The 18820-nt window shown below is 40.2% G+C and overlaps 1 protein-coding gene and 1 non-coding gene across 7 annotated transcripts in view; one reads left to right on the top strand and one right to left on the bottom strand.

Moving 5' to 3' along the window:
• Window positions 1–18820, top strand: part of Pkd2l2 (polycystin 2 like 2, transient receptor potential cation channel) — a 46816-nt gene that overhangs the window by 20935 nt on the left and 7061 nt on the right. For all 6 annotated transcript variants that reach the window (XM_090331481.1, XM_090331480.1, XM_090331478.1 and 3 more), the window contains 4 exons: window positions 14134–14254; window positions 15179–15280; window positions 17531–17595; window positions 18682–18727. In XM_090331481.1, coding sequence (XP_090187607.1) covers window positions 14134–14254; window positions 15179–15280; window positions 17531–17595; window positions 18682–18727 — 334 coding nt within the window. The remainder of the gene's footprint in view (window positions 1–14133; window positions 14255–15178; window positions 15281–17530; window positions 17596–18681; window positions 18728–18820) is intronic.
• On the bottom strand, window positions 7772–7902 carry LOC150064083 (small nucleolar RNA SNORA70). The gene has a single exon (XR_016535307.1). It is a non-coding gene; the product is annotated as a small nucleolar RNA SNORA70 (small nucleolar RNA).

Raw genomic sequence — 18820 nt, 5'->3', positions numbered from 1 at the left:
GTTTATTAAAGATACATTTATCTTGAACTTTCCTGCCTAGGCAAAGGCCCCACTAATGACAAAAGAAAAAAGAAAGCTGAATGAGCTAGGCACAATTTGAAGCAAGCCCAAGGACATAAATCTGAGGGACTTTTTTTTTTTTGTGGGTTGGGTGGTGGAGCTTGAACTCTGGGCCTAGGCACTGTCCCTGAGTTCTTCAGCTCAAGGCTACCACCCTAACCCTGGGCCTAGGCATTGTCTCTGAGCTTTTCAGCTCAAGACTACCTCAGAGCTCGGCTTCCTAAATAGCTAGGGTTACAGGCATGAGCCACCACGCCCAGCTCTGAGAGATTCTTACTCTAGTTAATCAGCAAAAAAACCCCAAAAAACAAAAACAACAACCAAAAAAAACCCTGGAACTTAAAGTATGTCTTACATGCTAAAGCACCAGGGCAAAAGGCTATACAAGCGGGAGGGCAATTCTGAGTTCAAGCTCTAGGACTAGTTAAAAAGTTCTGGATGCCACTGGCTCATGCCTAATAATACTGACCACTGAGATCTAAGGATGCAGTTTGAAGCCAGCTAAAGCAACAGAAAGCCAAAAGTAGAGCTGTGTGCTCAAGTGGTAGAATGCTAGCCTTGAGCAAATGAGATCAGGATCAGCGACCAGGTCCTGAATTCCAGCTCTTAAGACATACAAACACACAACCTAAGTGAAGTATGGGAAAATTTGAAAATTAGCAATAAAATAATAACTGTGCCCAAAGCATAAGGCAAGTTTTACCTAATGAAATACCATGAAGGCATTCTTCCTGCTGGTATCTCATTTGGTTGATTATTAACATATACATATTATGAAAATTAATGTTATTTGCTGTGATATTCTTTTTTGCCAGTCCTGGGCTTGGGCTCAGGGCCTGAGCACTGTCCCTGGATTTTCTCAAAGCTAGGGCTCCACCACTTGAGCCATAGCACCACTTCTGGCTTTTTTCTATGTATGTGGTACTGAGGAATCGAACCCGGGTCTTCGTGCATGCTAGGCAAGCACTCTACCACTAGGCCAAACTCCTGGCCTGCTGTGATATTTTTATACATTAATATCATAATTCCTAATGATGTATTTTCAAGTCATTCTCTCAGTTTTTCCCATAGATGAGACAAAATATGCAGTACTTGTCTCTGGCTTGTTTTATCCTTAATTCAATGTCATCTGCTTCTATTTTCCTATACATGATGGGGATTCATTCTTTATGGCTGAATACTCCAATGTGTAACTGTGTTTTCTTTATACATTAATCTATTGACAGATTTCTAGACTGATGAAAACATCTTGTCTGTTGTGAATGGTGTCACAGTAGACAGAGTGTGCTGTTATCTCTTGGGTTGTTTTGACATAGGATCCCGCTATACAGCCCAACTCATGGTCCTTTCTCAGAATCCATAGTGCTAGGAATACAGTAATTCACCACCCAGCCAGGTATCTCTTTGTTATGTTGCCTTCATTTCCTTTGGATATATACCCAGGAGTGCTGATAGTTGGATCTTATGGTTATGTGTTTTGTTTTTGATGGTACCAGAGCTTGAACTCAGTAGTCTTATACTTTCAGCTTTCATGATCACAGCTAATGCTTGTGTGTACAATTTGAGCTACAGTTTGGTACGTTTTTGTTTTTTTACTTTTAAATAGTTGTACAAAGAGGTTTCAGTTCAAGTTAGGTGATTAGTACAATGCATTTTGATCAGTGTCACCCCTTCCATTATTCTCCTTCCATCTCTTTCCCAACCCTATCCATACCCTCAAGTTAAGTAGCTCTGCTTTTACATAATGTACAATGATCATAATGACTGTATTTATCCTCCCATCTTCCTCTTTCCTCCTTTCATCTGCTCCCTCTCCCTTTGCCCCCTACACACCAATAAAAGATGATTTACCTTCCTGGCAAATGATTTCGTCGAGCTGTTCATAGTTGAGAAGAAACCTTCCCTGAAATGTATTGTCCTTTAATCAATGTATGTATATATATGTATGTAATCATGTATATGCTTTCATATGTTTATTATTTAGATATAACTTGAACATAGGAAAGAAAACATGTGCTGTTTGTTTCTCTAAGTCTCACATGTAAAAAAAAAATTGGTACATCCATTTCCCTGCAAGCATGTTCTTCTTGATACAGGAGAAAAGTCTGCGTGGGGCGGGGTGGACATCGGAGCTACTTCCATTACTTGACTATCATAAATAATGCAGCAATGAGCATAGATATACAAATGGTCACTGCTTACTAGCAGTATTTTGGATAGGTGCCCAAGATGGTATTCCTGGATCATAAGGAAGTTCTGACTAGTTTTTTTGAAAACTCTCTAAGCTACCTTCCAACATGGTTGCACTAGTTTGCATTTCCATGAACAGTATAATCTTCCCCTTGCCACTACCAGCATTTATTGTTTTTTGTGATCTTGATGGCCATTTTTGCTGAAGATGGAATTTGTGTTGTTTTGATTTGCATTTCCTTTCCTTTTCTTTTTATTGGTCATGCGGCTTGGACTCTGGGCCTGGGCGTTGTCCCTGAGCTCTTCAGCTCAAGGCTACCACCCTACTCCTTGAACCACAGCACCACTTAAGGTTTTCTAGTGGTTAGAGATAAGAGTCTCAAGTTCTTTAGAGTCTCAAGTTCTTTAGTGCCCAGTCTGGCTTTGAGATGAGATCCTCAGATCTCAGTCTCCTGAGTAGCTAGGATTACAGGTGTGAGCCACCTCTCCCAGCTTTACATTTCCTTTATGACCTTGTGTATTTATTGGTTATTCTTTTTTAAATATATTTTTATTGTAATTAATAAAAGGGTTACATTGTATTCACCAGATAGAACGTGTACTACTTCACAAACATTGTTACTCTTTCTCATGTCTTGGTCCCCATTTCCCTCCCCCACCCTGCCCCTCATCTTGTTTTGCCTCTTTCCCTATCCTATTTCAAAGAAACAAATACGCATTATTGGTTATTCTTCTTACGTGTTTTAAGAAAACTCTATTTAGCTCCTTTGCCAGTTTATCAATTAGGTTATTGATATGGAGGAGGGGTAGTTTCTTTAGCTCCTTGTATACTCTGGATATTAGGCCCTTGTTGAATATACAACTGGTTAAAAAAAAAATCTCCCATATTGTAGACTCTTTAGCTCAGTAACTGTGTGTTTGCTGTGCAGAAACTTTTTTAGTTTGATGCAATCCCATTTGTCATTTCTGTCTCCAGTTTGCTGAGCCCCTGGAATTCAAGAGTTCTTGCCTGTGCTACCCATACACTTTTCCTGTAGAGTTTCAAGATTTCAGGTCTTACAATGAGATCTACAATCCATTTGAGTAGGTATTAATATAAGGTGACAGAAATCCAATTTCCAGTCATCTACATATTCTCCAATTTTCCTAATACCATTTGTTGAAAAGGCTGTCTTTTTTTAAAAAATAACATATATCTTTGATATGTTTGTCAAATATCAGGTGCCTGTTATTTCTGGGTCTTGTAGTCTGTTCTCTTTTTGTGCCAGTACCAAGCCAGGGTTGTTTGTTTCTTTCTTAATTTTTGCTATAGCTCTGTAGTAAAGGGTGAAGTCTGGAATTGTGATATCTCCAGCATTTTTTAATTTATTTTTTTTTTTGCCCAAATTTGCTTTGGCTATTCAGAACCTTTTTTTTTTCTTTTCTTTACCAGTCCTATGGCTTGAACTCAGAGCCTGAGCTCTGTCCTTGGGCTTTCTCAAGGCTAGAGCTCTACCACTTGAGCCACAGCACCACTTGCAGCTTTTTTCTATGTATGCGGCACCAGGGCATCAAACCAAGGTCTTTGTGCATGCTAGGCAAAAGCACTCTGCCACTAGGCCAAACTCTCAGCCCCATAGGTATCTTTCTACTTCAGATGTCTTAGATTCTTTAGAATTTTATAGTTCTTACTGTAGATAGCCTTTACTTCTTTGGTCAGGTTGACTCCTAGAGGGGTCCTAGAGGGGTGTGTGTGTGTGTGTGTTGCAAATAGAATTGTTTTCTTGTTTCCCTCTATCTTATTTTGTATACAGAAAAACTACTGATTTTTGTGAGTTTTTTTAAATTAAGATTTTATTAACATTTTTACATCATATTTCAAGTGTCATGTTTAACAAATAAGTATTCAAGAAGGGAATCTCTATATGCAATCACTGGCCATAAGTTTTAGAACATAATTAAAATTAAGCTGAGACTTTGTATGTCATAGATACATATCGGTCTATATAATATAACATGTCTATAGAATATATATCCCATCATAGATTTTTAATTGTTTTCATTATCTCAAGGTACTTTATTTTCAAAACAGATCCCAACACTAAGCTTCTGGCCCTTGCTGCCATTGTACAACCTACAAATGCTTACTCGGCAGTGAGGGGCACTCTTTATAACATGTTGGAAAAGTGAATAAAAATCCATAGAAAACAAATAGCAAGGAGTTTCCATAGGAATACAGAAAAGTATGGCCCCACTCCTAGTCTTCTGTTATTGCTACATTTGTGCCAGACCTACTCTTACAAAGATGTTCAAAACTACCAGTAATGAAGTGGTTCCCTAAATCCCTTAATTCAGGCTACACTTTTTTATTGTAATTAATAGAAGGGTTATATTATATTCATCAGATAGAAGGCACATTACTTCACAAACATTGATACCCTTTCTCATGTTTTTGTCCCCATTTCCCTCCCCCCACCCCCTCCCAATCATCTTGATTTCCCCCCTTCCCTATCCTATTTCAAATAAACAAGCATATACAATATATCAGATAACAAGATAAGATACTGTAACAATATGAGATAATCAAGGGACACAAAAGAGATGAGAAATAGTACATTAAGAACAACAATTGTGCATTATATGGCTCTTGTTTCCATATCCTGGAGGTCCTTTCATTTAGCCTCATCCTGTGTGGCCTTATGTATCTAGGTTTTGCCTCTGCTAGGAGAGTCCAGGGTTTATACTGATTGTGACAAATGAGGAAAACCATTGAGCCTACGTTCTTTTGAGTCTGGCTTACTTCACTTAATATGATTGTTTCCAAGTCTTTCCATTTCCTTACAAATGGAATAATGTCATTCTTTCTGATGGCAGCATAGAATTCCATTGTGTATAAATACCACATCTTGTTGATCCAGTCTTCTACTGAGGGTCATCTGGGTTGGTTCCATATCTTTGCTATGGTAAATAGTGCTGCCATGAACATCTTTGTGCTAGTAGCTTTAGTATGTCTTTGTTTCTGGATGATTGGGTAAATGCCAAGTAGTGGAATTGCTGGGTCATATGGGAGCTCTGTGTTTAGTCTTTTGAGGAACTGCCATACTGCTTTCCATAGTGGTTGAACGAGTTTACACTCCCACCAACAGTGTAGTAGTGATCCCTCTGGCCATATCTCTGCTAGCATCTACTATTAGATTTCTTGATCATGGCCATTCTAACTGGAGTGAGGTGGAATCTCAGAGCTGTTTTGATTTGCATTTCTTTTATGGCCAGAGATGTGGAGCATTTCTTCATGTGTCTATAGGCCTTTCCTATTTCTTCTTCAGAGAAGACTCTTTAAGTCTTTAGCCCATCTTTTAATGGGATGGTTGTTTCTTTGGAGATTAGTTTTGAGCTGTTGATATATTTTAGATATGAGGCCTTTGTCTGTTGTATGGTTAGTGAAGATCTTCCCCCACTCTGTGGGCTTTCTATTTAGCTTGCAAGCTATGTCCTTTGCCCTACAGAAGCTCTGCAGTTTAATGCAGTCCCACTTAGCCAAACTTTCTTTGATTTGTTGTGTTTCTAGATCTTTATCAAGAAAGTTTCGACCTGTGCCAAGAAGGCCTAGTGTATCTCCTATTCCTTCTTGTAAAGTTTTCAGTGTGTCAGCTTTTACCTCCAGGTCTTTGGTCCATTTGGAGTTAATCCTGTTGCAGGGTGACAAAGAAGGATCCAACTTTAGTTTTCTGCAGGTGCTTAACCAGTTCTGCTAGCACCACTTGTTGAAGAAGCTGTCTTTCTTCCATTCCATTTTTTTTGGCTCCCTTATCAAAGATTAGGTAGCCATAGGTCTGTGGGTTGATTTCTGGGTCTTCAGTTCTATTCCATTGGTCCTCAGGCCTGTTCTTGTGCCAGTACCAAGATGTTTTGGTTACTATAGCTCTGTAATATTCTAAAATTTGGTATTGAAAATCTTCTGTGCTGTTCTTTCTGCTAAGAATTGTTTTTGCTATATGGGGTCTTTTATTATTCCATATGAAATTTTGAATTGCCTCTTCTATTTCCTTAAAGAATGATGGGATATTGATCCCATCATAGATTTTTATGTCTATGTAGTTGTATTTATATCTCTACTTTCAAATTTATATCTCTACTTTCAAATGATGACCCTTACATCTGAAAGACCACAGAGACTCCATCTCCATGCTCCTAGAGCTGATCAATAACTGGCAAAGTAGCAGGATATAAAAATCAACTCAAGCTGGGTAAAGGTGGCTCACACCGTAATACAAGCTACTAGGAGGCTGAGATCTGAGGGTCATGGTTCAAACCAGCCAAGGCATAGAAGTGGTAGAATGCTGGTCTTGAGCTGAAGATTCAGCTCAAGGACAGAGTCCAGGCCCAGAGTTCAAGCCCCATGACCAACACACACAATTTTTTTTGCCAGTCCTGGGGCTTGAACTCAGGGGTTGAGCACTGCCCTTGGCTTTCTCAAGGCTACAGCTCTACCACTTGGGCCACAGCACCACTTCTGGCTTTTTCTATATATATGGTACCAAAGAATCAAACCAGAGTGTTCATGCATGCCAGACAAGTACTCTACCATTAGGCCAAACTCCCAGTCCTGATCATGTGATTCTTGTCCTTCACTCTACCATTGTGCTGTTTTTGTTTATTTTGTGGGTCATGGGGCTTGAACTCTTGGCCTGGGCGCTGTCACAGAGCTCTTCAACTCAAGGCTACTGCCCCCAAGCCCCACTAGAAGTTTTCTAGAGGTTAATTGAAGATAAGAGTCTTCGGTCCTTTTGTGCCCGCGCTTGCTTTGTACCTTGATCCTCAGATCTCAGCTTCCAGAGTAGCTAGGATTGCAGGCGTGTGCCACTGCACCTGTCCTATTGTGCTGTATTACATGTATTCATTTATATATATTGAACCAATTTTGTGTCTGTGGGATGGAACCAATTTGATCATGACCAATTTTTTTTTTTTGCCAGTCTTGGGCTTGGGCTCAGGGCCTGAGCACTGTCCTTGGACTTTCTCAAGGCTAGAGCTCCACCACTTGAGCCTCAGCACCACTTCCAGCTTTTTTCTATGTATGTGGTACCAAGAAATCGAACCCGGGTCTTCGTGCATGCTAGGCAAGCACTCTACCACTAGGCCAAACTCCCTGCCCAAGTTTAAGTTTTATTGGTGAGCATGATTAACTGGAGGTGAGTGTGATGTAGCTTAGTGGATGGAGCCCCTGAGGAGTGCAGGCTGGCCACTTATCCAGAGGACCACAATTCAGGATATATTTGACTCCACGGCCATCAGCTACCGTGTCTTCATTGGACCTGGTAAAGCCTCACTTCTTGAAGATGTGGATCTTCTGATGACCAGGGAACCTGAATTTGGCCCTGCGTAATACCTCAATCACGTTCCTTATTCTGCAACTTGGTGTGGATAGACATGATTACCTGGTCACAGTGCCCTGGGACTTTTCCCAAAGGCATCCTGCATACCTGTCTGGAGCCTAGATAGGGGGACAGTATGGCCTCAGAGGCATGAAAACACACTGGAAACCTGTCTCCAAGGTCCTTAGGGGAACCCATGCAAACAGCGGGCTGCATGCACAACCAAGAAAGTTGTGTGCAACCAGTGCACAGCAAGTCTGCACGAATAAAAGAACCTGGTCCATATAACTGGCTGCTTTACTATAGGTTTTAAAAGTAATTCCTTATATTCTGTTGGATTTCTCTCACATTTGTTGTGATATTTCCTTTTTTGTCTCTTAATTGTTTTGATTTGGATTTCTTTTTTTCCTTTTTGCCAAATTAGGGGCTTGTCAGTCCTACTACTTTTTCAAAGAGCCAACTCTTTCTTTCACTGCATCTTTGTATAGTATTTTTTTCAGTCTCTTGTTCATTAATTTCTGCCATGATTTTTACTATTTCTCTCCAACTAGTTTGGGGTTTGATTTACTGCTGTTTGGTTTTTGTTTTTTCTAGAAGTTTTTGTAGCATCATAAGGTTATTTACTTAAGAAATTTCTGTTCTTTCGTAGATACTTATACCTATGAATTTTCAACACTGCTTTTGCTGTATCCCAGAAGTTCTGGCAGGATGTGCCTTATCATTGGTTTGTAGGATTTTTATTTCTTCAGTGACCAGTTGTTTGCTATTCAACAATTTTTCAGTCTCCATGAGTTTGAATATTATCTATAGTATCTTTTGCTGTTGAGTTCTAGTTTAATTCCATTGTGTTCAGATAGAATACAGGGTTATTTCATTTTTCTTACATTTGGTGAAGCTTGTTATATGTCATAGGATCTGATCTGTCTTGGAGACAGTTCCCTGGGCTACTGAGAAGAAAGTATATTGTGGAATTATAGGATGAAAAACTCTGTATATGTCTATTAAATCCATTTGGGTTATGGTATCATTTAATTCTGAGGTTTCTTTGCTGATCTTTTGTTTGGTTGACCTCTCTTTGGGTCACAGTAAAGTCTTTCATTGTTACTGTGTTGGGGTTTATCAATTCTCATAAGTTTTTTTAATTTTGTTATTTTGAAGGTGGTGTACAGGGTCTGGAGTACAGCCCCAGGATTGGCAAAAAAATAGACACAAATTAATACCTTTTTTAAAAAAATAAAGGTGGGGGGCCGGGAGTTTGGCCTTGTGGTAGAGTGCTTGCCTAGCATGCACGGAGGCCTGGGTTCGATTCCTCGGTACCACGTACATGGAAAAAAGCCAGAAGTGGTGCTAAAGCTCAAGTGGTAGAGCTCTAGCCTTGAGAAAGTCCAAGGACAGTTCCCAGGCCCTGAGCTCAAGCCCAGGACTGGCAAAATAAATAAATAAAAATAAAGGTGGTATTCAGAGATTACAATTACATGAGTCAAGGAGTATTTAATGAATTTTGGTACACCACTATTGGATGGTGTACCACTGTCTGTTGACCACTGTAATTTCTTCTTCATAGATCATTACCTTTATTAATATGAAGTAACCTTTGTCTTTTCATACTATTTTAATGTAAAGATGATTTTTATCAGCTGTAAGTGTTGTTTCTCCTACCTTCTTGCAGGATGTGTTTACTTGGAAGGTCTTTTTTTATCCCTTTACTGTGATGGTAAGATGTGTTTCTTGGAAACAAAACATGGTTGGAATAATTCTAGGTATTTTGTTATATAAGGTAGGGAGGAGTGAGAGTTAGGCAGTGTTAATAGGAAATTGGAATAAGGTGTTCAGGAGAGGGAAAAAAGTAGACAAAGTTGTGTTGGGAACTGTGAATAAAGGAATAAGTGTGTACATAGGTGAGTATAGGGCAGGTGCCACTAGTGGTCAGAGGGGAAAGGAATAAAAAAAGTAACAGGTAAAATTAAAAGAAATTCTAGGGCTGGGAGTTTGGCCTAGTGGTAGAGCGCTTGCCTAGCATGCACGAAGACCTGAGTTCGATTCCTCAGTACCGTATACATAGAAAAAGCCAGAAGTGGTGTTGTGGCTCAAGTGGTAGACCCCTAGCCTTGAGAAAGCCTAAGGAGAGTGCTCAGACCCTGAGTTCAAGCCCCAGAGCTGGCAAAAAGAAAAAAATTCTAACAGTCTTAATAGGTAAACTATTAGGGTAAACAGAAGCAGGTGATGCAAAAAAAAAAAAACACACTGCATAAAACAGACTTATTCAAGTAGTCTGGTTACTAGGAAGTATTTGGATATTGAGGGAAATTGGGTAGTGAGGAACAATGGTAAGATACTTGATGACGGATACTAGTACCCTTGGGGAGGTTAATGAGGAGGGTCCGCTATTAGAGGGTGAAAATGTAATTCAAAAAGAGGATTAACTATATCACCTTTAGAATAACAATAAAAATTTAAAAATAAAAAAGGATTAAGTGACAGGAACCATATGATTCAGATAAGACAGTTTTCTTTAAAAAAAAAAAAAGATCTGAAATTGGATAGGGAAGGGGGGGGGAACAAGATGAGGGGTGGGGGAGGGGGGAAGGGAAATGGGGACCATGACATGTGAAAGGGTATCAATGTGTAGGAATTAATGCACCATTTATCTGGCAAATATCATGTAACCCTTCTATTAATTACAATAAAAAATATATTAAAAAAAGTAAAGGGGAAGGTGATGGGAAACAAATACAGAGGTTGTTCGGGGGGATTGAAAGGTAGTCTTTCTTACAGCAGGGAAAAACACCAGAATTAAACAAATACAAGATGCAATATAGTTGAACCTGTACAGGGCCAAAGGCTAATAGACATATATAGAGAAATTGTGAAGTGCTAGCTCTTAATATTGCCCTTAATGTGTATATTCCACTCAGTCGCAGTGTTGCTGCCCTTTGCTTCCCTAAGACAGCCCTTGAGTTATGGGAGGGCATTGGAGAGTAAGCTGCTGTCTGGTGCTGGCTGCCTCTCTTGTTTGGCTTAGCTGGGAGTCCCAAAGATGCTTTGCTGCAAATTTCTAGCCCGAATCTCTGGATTGAGTTCCCCTTGCCAGAACTGTGAATTTTAGCAGGCACACCTGTTCCCTTGTTTTTCTGGGGATTAATCCCCCTGGTGTGAGCCACAGTTACTGCCTTCAGGTCTCTGCTCTCAGCTCCAGTGGGTGTTCCCAAGCCCCCAGGCCTTGAACATTTGCAGCCTGCACTTGAGGCAGAAGCTTTCCTTGTTAAACCTGTATCTGAGAGAGTGAACTGAATTGCCTCAAAATGTGTCTTCTTTAGGCTACTGTGAAGTGGCTGGATATTCCCCTCCCCAAGTTTGTGGGATTCCTCAGCATGTTCTGTACGGGGACTCACAGCCAAGCCTGCCAGCGTTACACTTGGGCTAGGAGGATGTTTGTGCAGTCCTCAGGGTGCCGGCTGATCCTGTGGCTGCTGGCTAGCCCTAACAGAGCCACTATGGAACAGTGTCCTGACCATAGGCCATTGTGGCTCCCAGAGACGCACTCTCACAATGGTGACTTTCCACTTCTTCCTGGGAGTCAACACCCATGGGAACATAGGTTCTCTGGAACAGTCCTGGGCCTTGAGCTCAGGGCCTAGACACTGCCCCTTAACTTTTCACTCAAGGTTAGTGTCCTACCACTTGAGACACAGCTCTCGATCCAGCTTTTTGATGATGAATTGGAGACTAGAATCTGGCAGATTTTTCCTATTCAGGCTGGCTTTGAACCTTGATCTTCAGATATCACCCTCCTGAATAGCTAGAATTACAGGCAGAAGCCACTAGCATACATCTTCTCTGGCATTTTTCTTAGTTAAATGAAGATGTAGTCTTGAGGATGTTCTTTCTGGGTGGCTTTGATACTCAGTAATCAACTATATGGTAATTTTTTTTGGAGGGATGGGTCATGGGGCTTGAATTCTGGGCCTGGGAGCTAACTCTAAGCTCTTGGGCTCAAGGATACTGGCCTACCCCTGAGCCACAGTGTCACTTCGAGTTTTTTTAGTGGTTAATTGGAGATAAAAGTCTCACGGTCTTTAGTGCCCAGGCTGGCTTTGAACTGTGATCCTCAGATCTCAGCCTTCTCAGTAGCTAGGATTGCAGCATTTTTTTTTTTTAGCAACCACTCTACTATTTTCCATAGAAAACAGACTATGCACTAGCCTATATTCCCACCAACATCCTTGCCAGCATTTGTTATTGAGGGTAGGGAGGATTTGGTAAGTCATTCTGACAATATGTGAGGAAATCTTAATGTAGTTTCTGTTGCTTAGTGCTAGTAATACAGTTTTTGTTGTTTAATGGGGCTTGAACTCTAGGCCTCCGGTTCTTGATCATCTTTGTCCCTTGAATGCTGACATCTACACTTGAGCCATACCTCCACTTTTAGCTTTTTTGCTTGTTGGCTAGAGATGAGTCAGTGTGCCCAATCTTAAATTAGGATCCTTGATCCATTTTGAGTTGATTTTTTTTTTAATACAGAGTGAGATATAGGTGTTGTTTCAATCTTTCACAGTTCCCCAGCACTATTCATTGAAAAGGCCGCTCTTTCACCAAGGTATCTTTAAGAAATCAATTGGCTATAGATTCACTGATTTATTCCTAGGTCCTCTATTCTGTAGCATTGGTCTACATCTGTTTTCATTCCAATATTGTGCTATGGCTGTATTTTGAAATCAGCTATTACATGTGAATTTTAGGATATCTTTGAAAAACATATTTTGATGCGAATTGTCAACTTGATAGAATATTGTGAAAGTAACTATCCAAATCAATATAAGAACACAAGAAAATTTCCCACCTGTCCTTGTAAATTTTTATTATCAAGGTGATGTACAGATGGGTTATGGCTACATAAGTCATGGTAAAACTACATTTCTTTTTGGACAGTGTTATACCTTCCCTTGGATTTTTTCCTCCCATCCCCTCCCATAAGTTGTCTAATTCATTTTCAACATAGTGTTGTTCTAGTAAATACCACTGCTTCATTTGCTCATCTGTTGTCCCTCCATTTCCCCCAACTTTTTCAATTGCTTTACTGTTTTATCATTTTTACTTATATTTATTCCTGTTGCATTTTGTCATGCATGTGGTAGTTATGAATAGGATTACTTTATTGATTGGCTTCTCTAATTTTATCTAGGTCTTCCCTTTCAGTGCCTTGGTTAGTGTAGGTAAGATGTTCATTGATGTTATTTTTTCAAAGGATCAGAACACTTGGATTGCATCTTTGTATTTCTTTTAGTATTTTAGTCTGCTTTGATCTTTTCCTTTTACTAATTTGTGTGTGTGTGCACACGCACTCATGCATGCATGCTAGTCCTGGATTTGAGCTCAGGGCCTGGGCACAGTCCCTGAGCTGCTTTTGCTCAAGGCTAGCACTGTACCATTGGAGCCACAGCACCTCCTCTGGGTTTTTCTGTGTATGTGGTACTGAGGGATTGAAACCAGGGCTTCATGCATGCCAGGCAAGCACTCTACCACTAAGCCACATTCCCAGCCCTGTAGTATTTGTTTTTATAAAATTTAGGGGGCTTTTTGTTTTTGCTTTTGTGCCAGTCATGGGGCTTGAGCTCAGGGCCTGAACACTGTCCTTGGGCTTTCTCAAGGTTAGAGTTCTACCTCTTGAGCCACAGCACCACTTCTGGCTTTTTCTGTGTATGTGGTACCAAGGAATCAAACTGGGTCTTTGTGCATGTTAGGCAAGCACTCTACCATTAGGCCAAACTCCTGGCCCCTAAAATTGAGTTCTAAGCTGGGTGCTGGTGGCTTATGTCTATAATCCTAGCTACTGAGGAGGCTGAGATGAGAATCACTTCACAGCCAGCCCAAGCAGGGAAGCCTGTTACACTTTACCAATTAAGTACCAAAAAACTGGAACTAGAGCTGTGGTTTAAGACTGCATTGAGCACAAAAGCTCAGGGAGCGTACTCAGGCCCTGAGTTCAAGCCCCAGGACAGGCATGCATGTGCGCACATGCATGTACACACACACACACACATACAGAGACACAACTTTTAAAGTGCTCTCTTGGAAAAATCAAAATGTCTTTGCACTCATTTAGATTTTTGTTCAAGGCTGGTACCTACTATTGAAGCCACACCTCTACTTTTAGCTTTCTGGAGATAGTCACAGATTTTCTATCCAGGCTGGCTTGAAACGAAATTCTCAGATCTCACCTTAGTAGCAAGGATTAAAAGCTTGAGTTAGTGTATTTTTATTCTGCTTTCTGAAATAATGTCCATGCTGCTTTTTCCCAGATGATGGCTGAGAAGCTAATTAAGCCAGATACCTCAACAATAGGGGAAAAATGTTTTCATTTATGAAATTACTTGTTGAGTGTTCTTTCAAGTCTTGTCTTTAGGGCAACATCCAGTTTTACAGAACTTTATGGAAACAAACTCAAAGAGTTTCTAGACTTTAGTAACCCCCAGTTGTCATGTATGTGTGTGAAAGGATATAACACTGTTTTCCTTTCTTCTCACCAAAGATTTGCACAGTTTCGCATTGTTCTTGGGGATTTTAATTTTGCTGGCATCCAGCAAGCCAATCGGATCCTGGGACCCATCTACTTCATCACCTTCATTTTTTTTGTGTTCTTTGTCCTGCTGGTAAGGCTGACTATACATTCTACCACTTGTCTTTCTATATAGCTTTTTTTTTTGTTTTTGCCAGTCCTGGACTTGAGCTCAGGGCCTAAGCACTGTCCTTGGACTTTCTCAAGGCTAGAGCTCTACCACTTGAGCTTCAGCACCACCTCTGGCTTTTTTTTTTTTCTATGTATGTGGTGCCAAGAAATCGAACCCGGGTCTTCATGCATGCTAGGCAAGCACTCTGCCACTAGGCCAAACTCCCAGCCCCTGTATAGCTTTTTTTTTTAGAATGAAATTCTTTTAAAGAATGAAATTGTTCAGAAGAAATTTTATTACTGCTTACACTGGCAGTGATAAAATTACTATTTAATATTACTAAGACTACCATCCCAGACACATGGTTCATACCTTTAATATTGTTTTCTCTTGAGGTGGACACTGGATGTCCAAGGTGTTCAATATCAACCTAGGGAACTCAACCAAATAAAAGCTGGGTATGGTGCTGCAGGCCTGTTAGCTATGTGGGACGCTTAACAGCGATTGCCATCCAGGTCAGCTTGGTAGTAAATGCTTACAAATATAAGGGCCAGGAGCATGACCTAGTGGTAGAGTGTTCACCTAGCATACATGATGACCCAGGTTTGATTCCTTGGTACTCATACACAGAAAAAGCCAGAAGTGGCGCTGTGCTTAAGTGATAGAGCAAGAGCGATAGCTTTGCGGAAAGCTCAAGGACAGGCCCTGAGTCCAAGCCCCAGGACTGGCCAAAATTCTAGCACTTAAAAGTATCTGGGTCTAATGTACTTGCTACCTTGCACGGCCTTAAATTATTTATTGTGATACTAGGGATCATATTCAGGGCCTTGGGTACTGTAGGCAACTGCTTTATAGTTGTTGTCCTAAATTTTGTATTATAATAATTATTTGAATATTTTTCCCCAGAATATGTTCTTGGCAATTATAAATGATACCTATTCTGAAGTGAAAGCTGATTATTCAATAGGTAGAAGGCCAGATTTTGAACTTGGTAAAATGCTGAAGAAGGTAAGTCAAATTATTATTTATTCTAAGAAAAACTTCAGTTTGTAGGGGTTTTTTTTGTTGTTTGTTTTTTTTTTGTCTGTCCTAGGGCCTGAACTCTGGGCCTCAGCAGTGTCACCAAACTTTTGTGCTCAAGGCCAGTGCTTTATCACTTGAGCCACAGCTCTACTTTGAGCTTTTGGTGTGATTAACTGGAGATGTTTCATAGGCTTTCCTTCTTGGGCTGGCCTCGAACCATGATCCTCAGATCTCAGCTTTCTGAATAGCTAGAATTACAAATGTAAGCCACTATTACTCAGCTTAATTTCTAGTCTTCTAAGTAAAAAATAAACCTAAAACTCCAGGTTTTGTTTGAGTCTAGAGTTGGCTTCCACACGGTTACATCTTGACTGTTCTAGCCTCTTGCTTGCACCACTTGCAGCTTTTTCTATGTGGTACCGAGGAATTGAACCCCGGGTCTTTGTGCATACTAGGCAAGCACTCTACCACTAGGCCAAACTCCCAGTCCTCTATACTCTTTTAATTGGCATTACAACTTGATCCTATCAGTTGCCCTGGGCCTGTCAAATCATTCAATTATTCCAAGTTATAATCCCTACCCACCTTATAGCGTTAATGTTTATACCCTTACCTGCAACTGTGTCCCAGCTAATCTATTTTGAGCATTGTGCTGTATACCATGCTTGCCATACCTCTGCTCTTGACATTTCCTAACTCCTGAACCTCTCACAGCTTTGGGGGGGGAGGGGGGAGGAAGGAGGGGATCATAGGGCTTGAACTCTGGGCCTGGGAGCTGTCCCTGAGCTCTTCAGCTCACTTCCCATTTTCTAGAGGTTAACTGGAGATGAGTGTCTCAAGTCATTTTGTGCCTGAGCTTGCTTTGAACCTTGCTCCTCAGATCTCAGCCTCCTGAGTAGCTAGGATTACAGGTGCCTGGCTTCAGCTCTCTTCTCTAACAAACTGTTTCCTTCACAGACTAGAATCTGTACCAGTCTGGTGTATATTGGTCTTAACTTCCCTACCAGCCTGCTTAACTGTGAATACCCCCTTGAGGTCTTAGAGGTTTTCTTTTTTCATCTTGACTATGATGTTGATTGTATGCATTAAGAATGATATCTTTTTTTAAAGTTCTATAAATCCATTATATCAAATATTGCTTAGCCTGTGTACCTTAAACATGGTCAGAATAGTAATGGGGCAAAACTTGTACAGAATCCATTTTATAGTATCATGCATCCAAAAAAACACTGGCAACACAGCACACTGAATATCAGTTGTTTCCCTCCATGTTGTATGATGCTTAATTAAGCAGTACATGTTGATTTTAGGGACTGGGTGTAGTGGCATATGCCTGTAATCCCAGTAACTGAGAAGGTAGAGACAGGATTTTGCTAACTAACTTTTTGCCCAGCCTGACTTCCAACTACGATTGCCCTGTCTCAAAAAATAAGCTGGAGGGGCCAGGAGTTTGGCTGAGTTTGGCCTACTGGTAGAGTGCTTGCCTAGCATGCACAAAGACCCAGGTTCAATTCCTTGGTAACATAGAAAAAAGCTAGAAGTGATGCTGAGGCTCAAGTGATGGACTTTCTCAAGGCTAGAGCTCTAAGGACAGTGCTCAGGCCCTGAGCTCAAGCCCAGGTCTGGCCAAAAAAAAAAAAAAAAAAAAAGCTGGAGCTATAGAGGTAGAGGTGGTAAAGTCCAGGTGCTGGTGGCCCATGCTTGTTACTCTAGCTTCGCAGGGGGCTGGGGCTGACCTCTGGAGTACTGTGGGCTTGAAGCAACCCTGGCAGAAGAGTCTACATAATTCTAGCTCCTACTTACTGGAAATAACAGTCATTTTAGTTAAGTGTGGCTCAAGTGGCAGAGTGTCATAGAACTCATTATTGGAGATTCATATATATATAGATAGATTCATATATATATATGAAAAAGTAGAAATTCAGAAATCAAAAGGACAGGAACCTAACAGTGCAAGGTCTTGCTCTGAGGACTTTTTTCCCTCAAGTCTCTCTCTCTTGAGCCATGCCCCAAATGTGGAGCATTTTGGTGGGTTACTTGGAGATGAGTTTCAGATTTATCTGCATGGGCAGGTTTTAAATCTCAGATCTGAGGCTCTTAAGTAGCTAAAAAAGTTGTGTGAATCACCAGTGCCTGGCTGCCTCATTTTTTCTGCATTTCTTAGCAACAGATGTTTTATTTACTTCAAATGTTTTATCAAAAAATGTATACTTTACCATTTTTAATTGTCCCCAGAGTTACCATAATGCTCTTGAGAAACTAAAACTGAGGAAGTCTCAAAAAAATGAAGATAAGAACATGTAAGAGTACCTTTATAATTTTCATTGTAAAGTTATATAGAAATGTCTTCAACTCAAGATGGGGTCACATTTGTACAATTCCATTCCAAGGTGAAAATGAATTTAGTACACCTAACTTACCTTAAATATGGCCAGAACACTATGTTAAAAGGCTGTATTGGCATACTTGTAAGTCTGTTTTATAGCAGTGGCTTAAGTATCGTTAAATTGACTTCCTATATCCAAAAAACTGGCAACACAGCACATGATCAGCTGTTTCTCTTCAGGATCTTGCGGTAGGTGGACAGGGCTATTGAGCATCATGCACTCTTAGTGTGGGGAAAGATCAAAATGCAAAACAACTTTCTACTGTATTATACCACTTTTACATCATTCCAAGTAAAAAAAATTGCAAAACTGATTGCAAAACTACAAGCACCTAATACGATCATACCCCAGAACCTTCCAGTTCTGAGCAATCACAGCAGATTTTTTTTTAATGTAGGCTTTTTTTTTTGGGGGGGGGTGTCAGTTATGGGGGTTGTACTTTGGGCTTGGGCGCTGTCCCTGGACTCTTCAGCTCAAAACTAGTGCCAAATCCCACTTCTTGTTTTCTAGAGGTTAATTGAGAGATAAGAGTCTCGGGTTGTTTTGTGCCCAGGCTGGCTTTGAACTGCAATCTACTAGATTTCAACCTCCCAAGTAGCTAGGATTATAGGCGTGAGCCACCTGTGCCTGGCTAAAATGTATGCTTTTTAACAGTAAATTTGGAATTTTTTGGAAAATTTTTCTCTAAAAAGGTAGAAAACAACTTTAGTTGACATTAAATTTATTTAGGTATTAAAAATATTTTACACACAATATTGTGAAAATACTTGCATTTGAAATGTATCATAACTTACATTTATTGACTGAATTGATGTGTCAAACTGTTTCCCAAAGCAAAACTGCTGGCAAAAAAAAAAAAACAAAAAACCTTGAAATTTCCTCACAGCTATAAAATGTGATACTCTGGAGAATGTATTTTATTAAAAATACAATTCAAATCCTTACTATACATCTGACTGTATCTGTGTTGGTAACTTCCCTTTTTACTTTCAAATACAGGGGAGATTTGGCTGAACAACCTAAAAGAGAAAACTTGGATGAAAATGTAAGATTTTAAATTTTTTTCATAGAACACAAGCGGAAACTTAAATTAGGAATCTGTTAATGAGAAATTTGTTGACAGCATTTACCCAGAGCA

Source organism: Megascapheus bottae, chromosome 4 (assembly GCF_031878675.1).
Source record: "Megascapheus bottae isolate mThoBot1 chromosome 4, mThoBot2.hap1, whole genome shotgun sequence".
NCBI classification, from domain to species: domain Eukaryota; kingdom Metazoa; phylum Chordata; class Mammalia; order Rodentia; family Geomyidae; genus Megascapheus; species Megascapheus bottae.
This window is presented reverse-complemented; position numbering and strand designations above follow the sequence as displayed.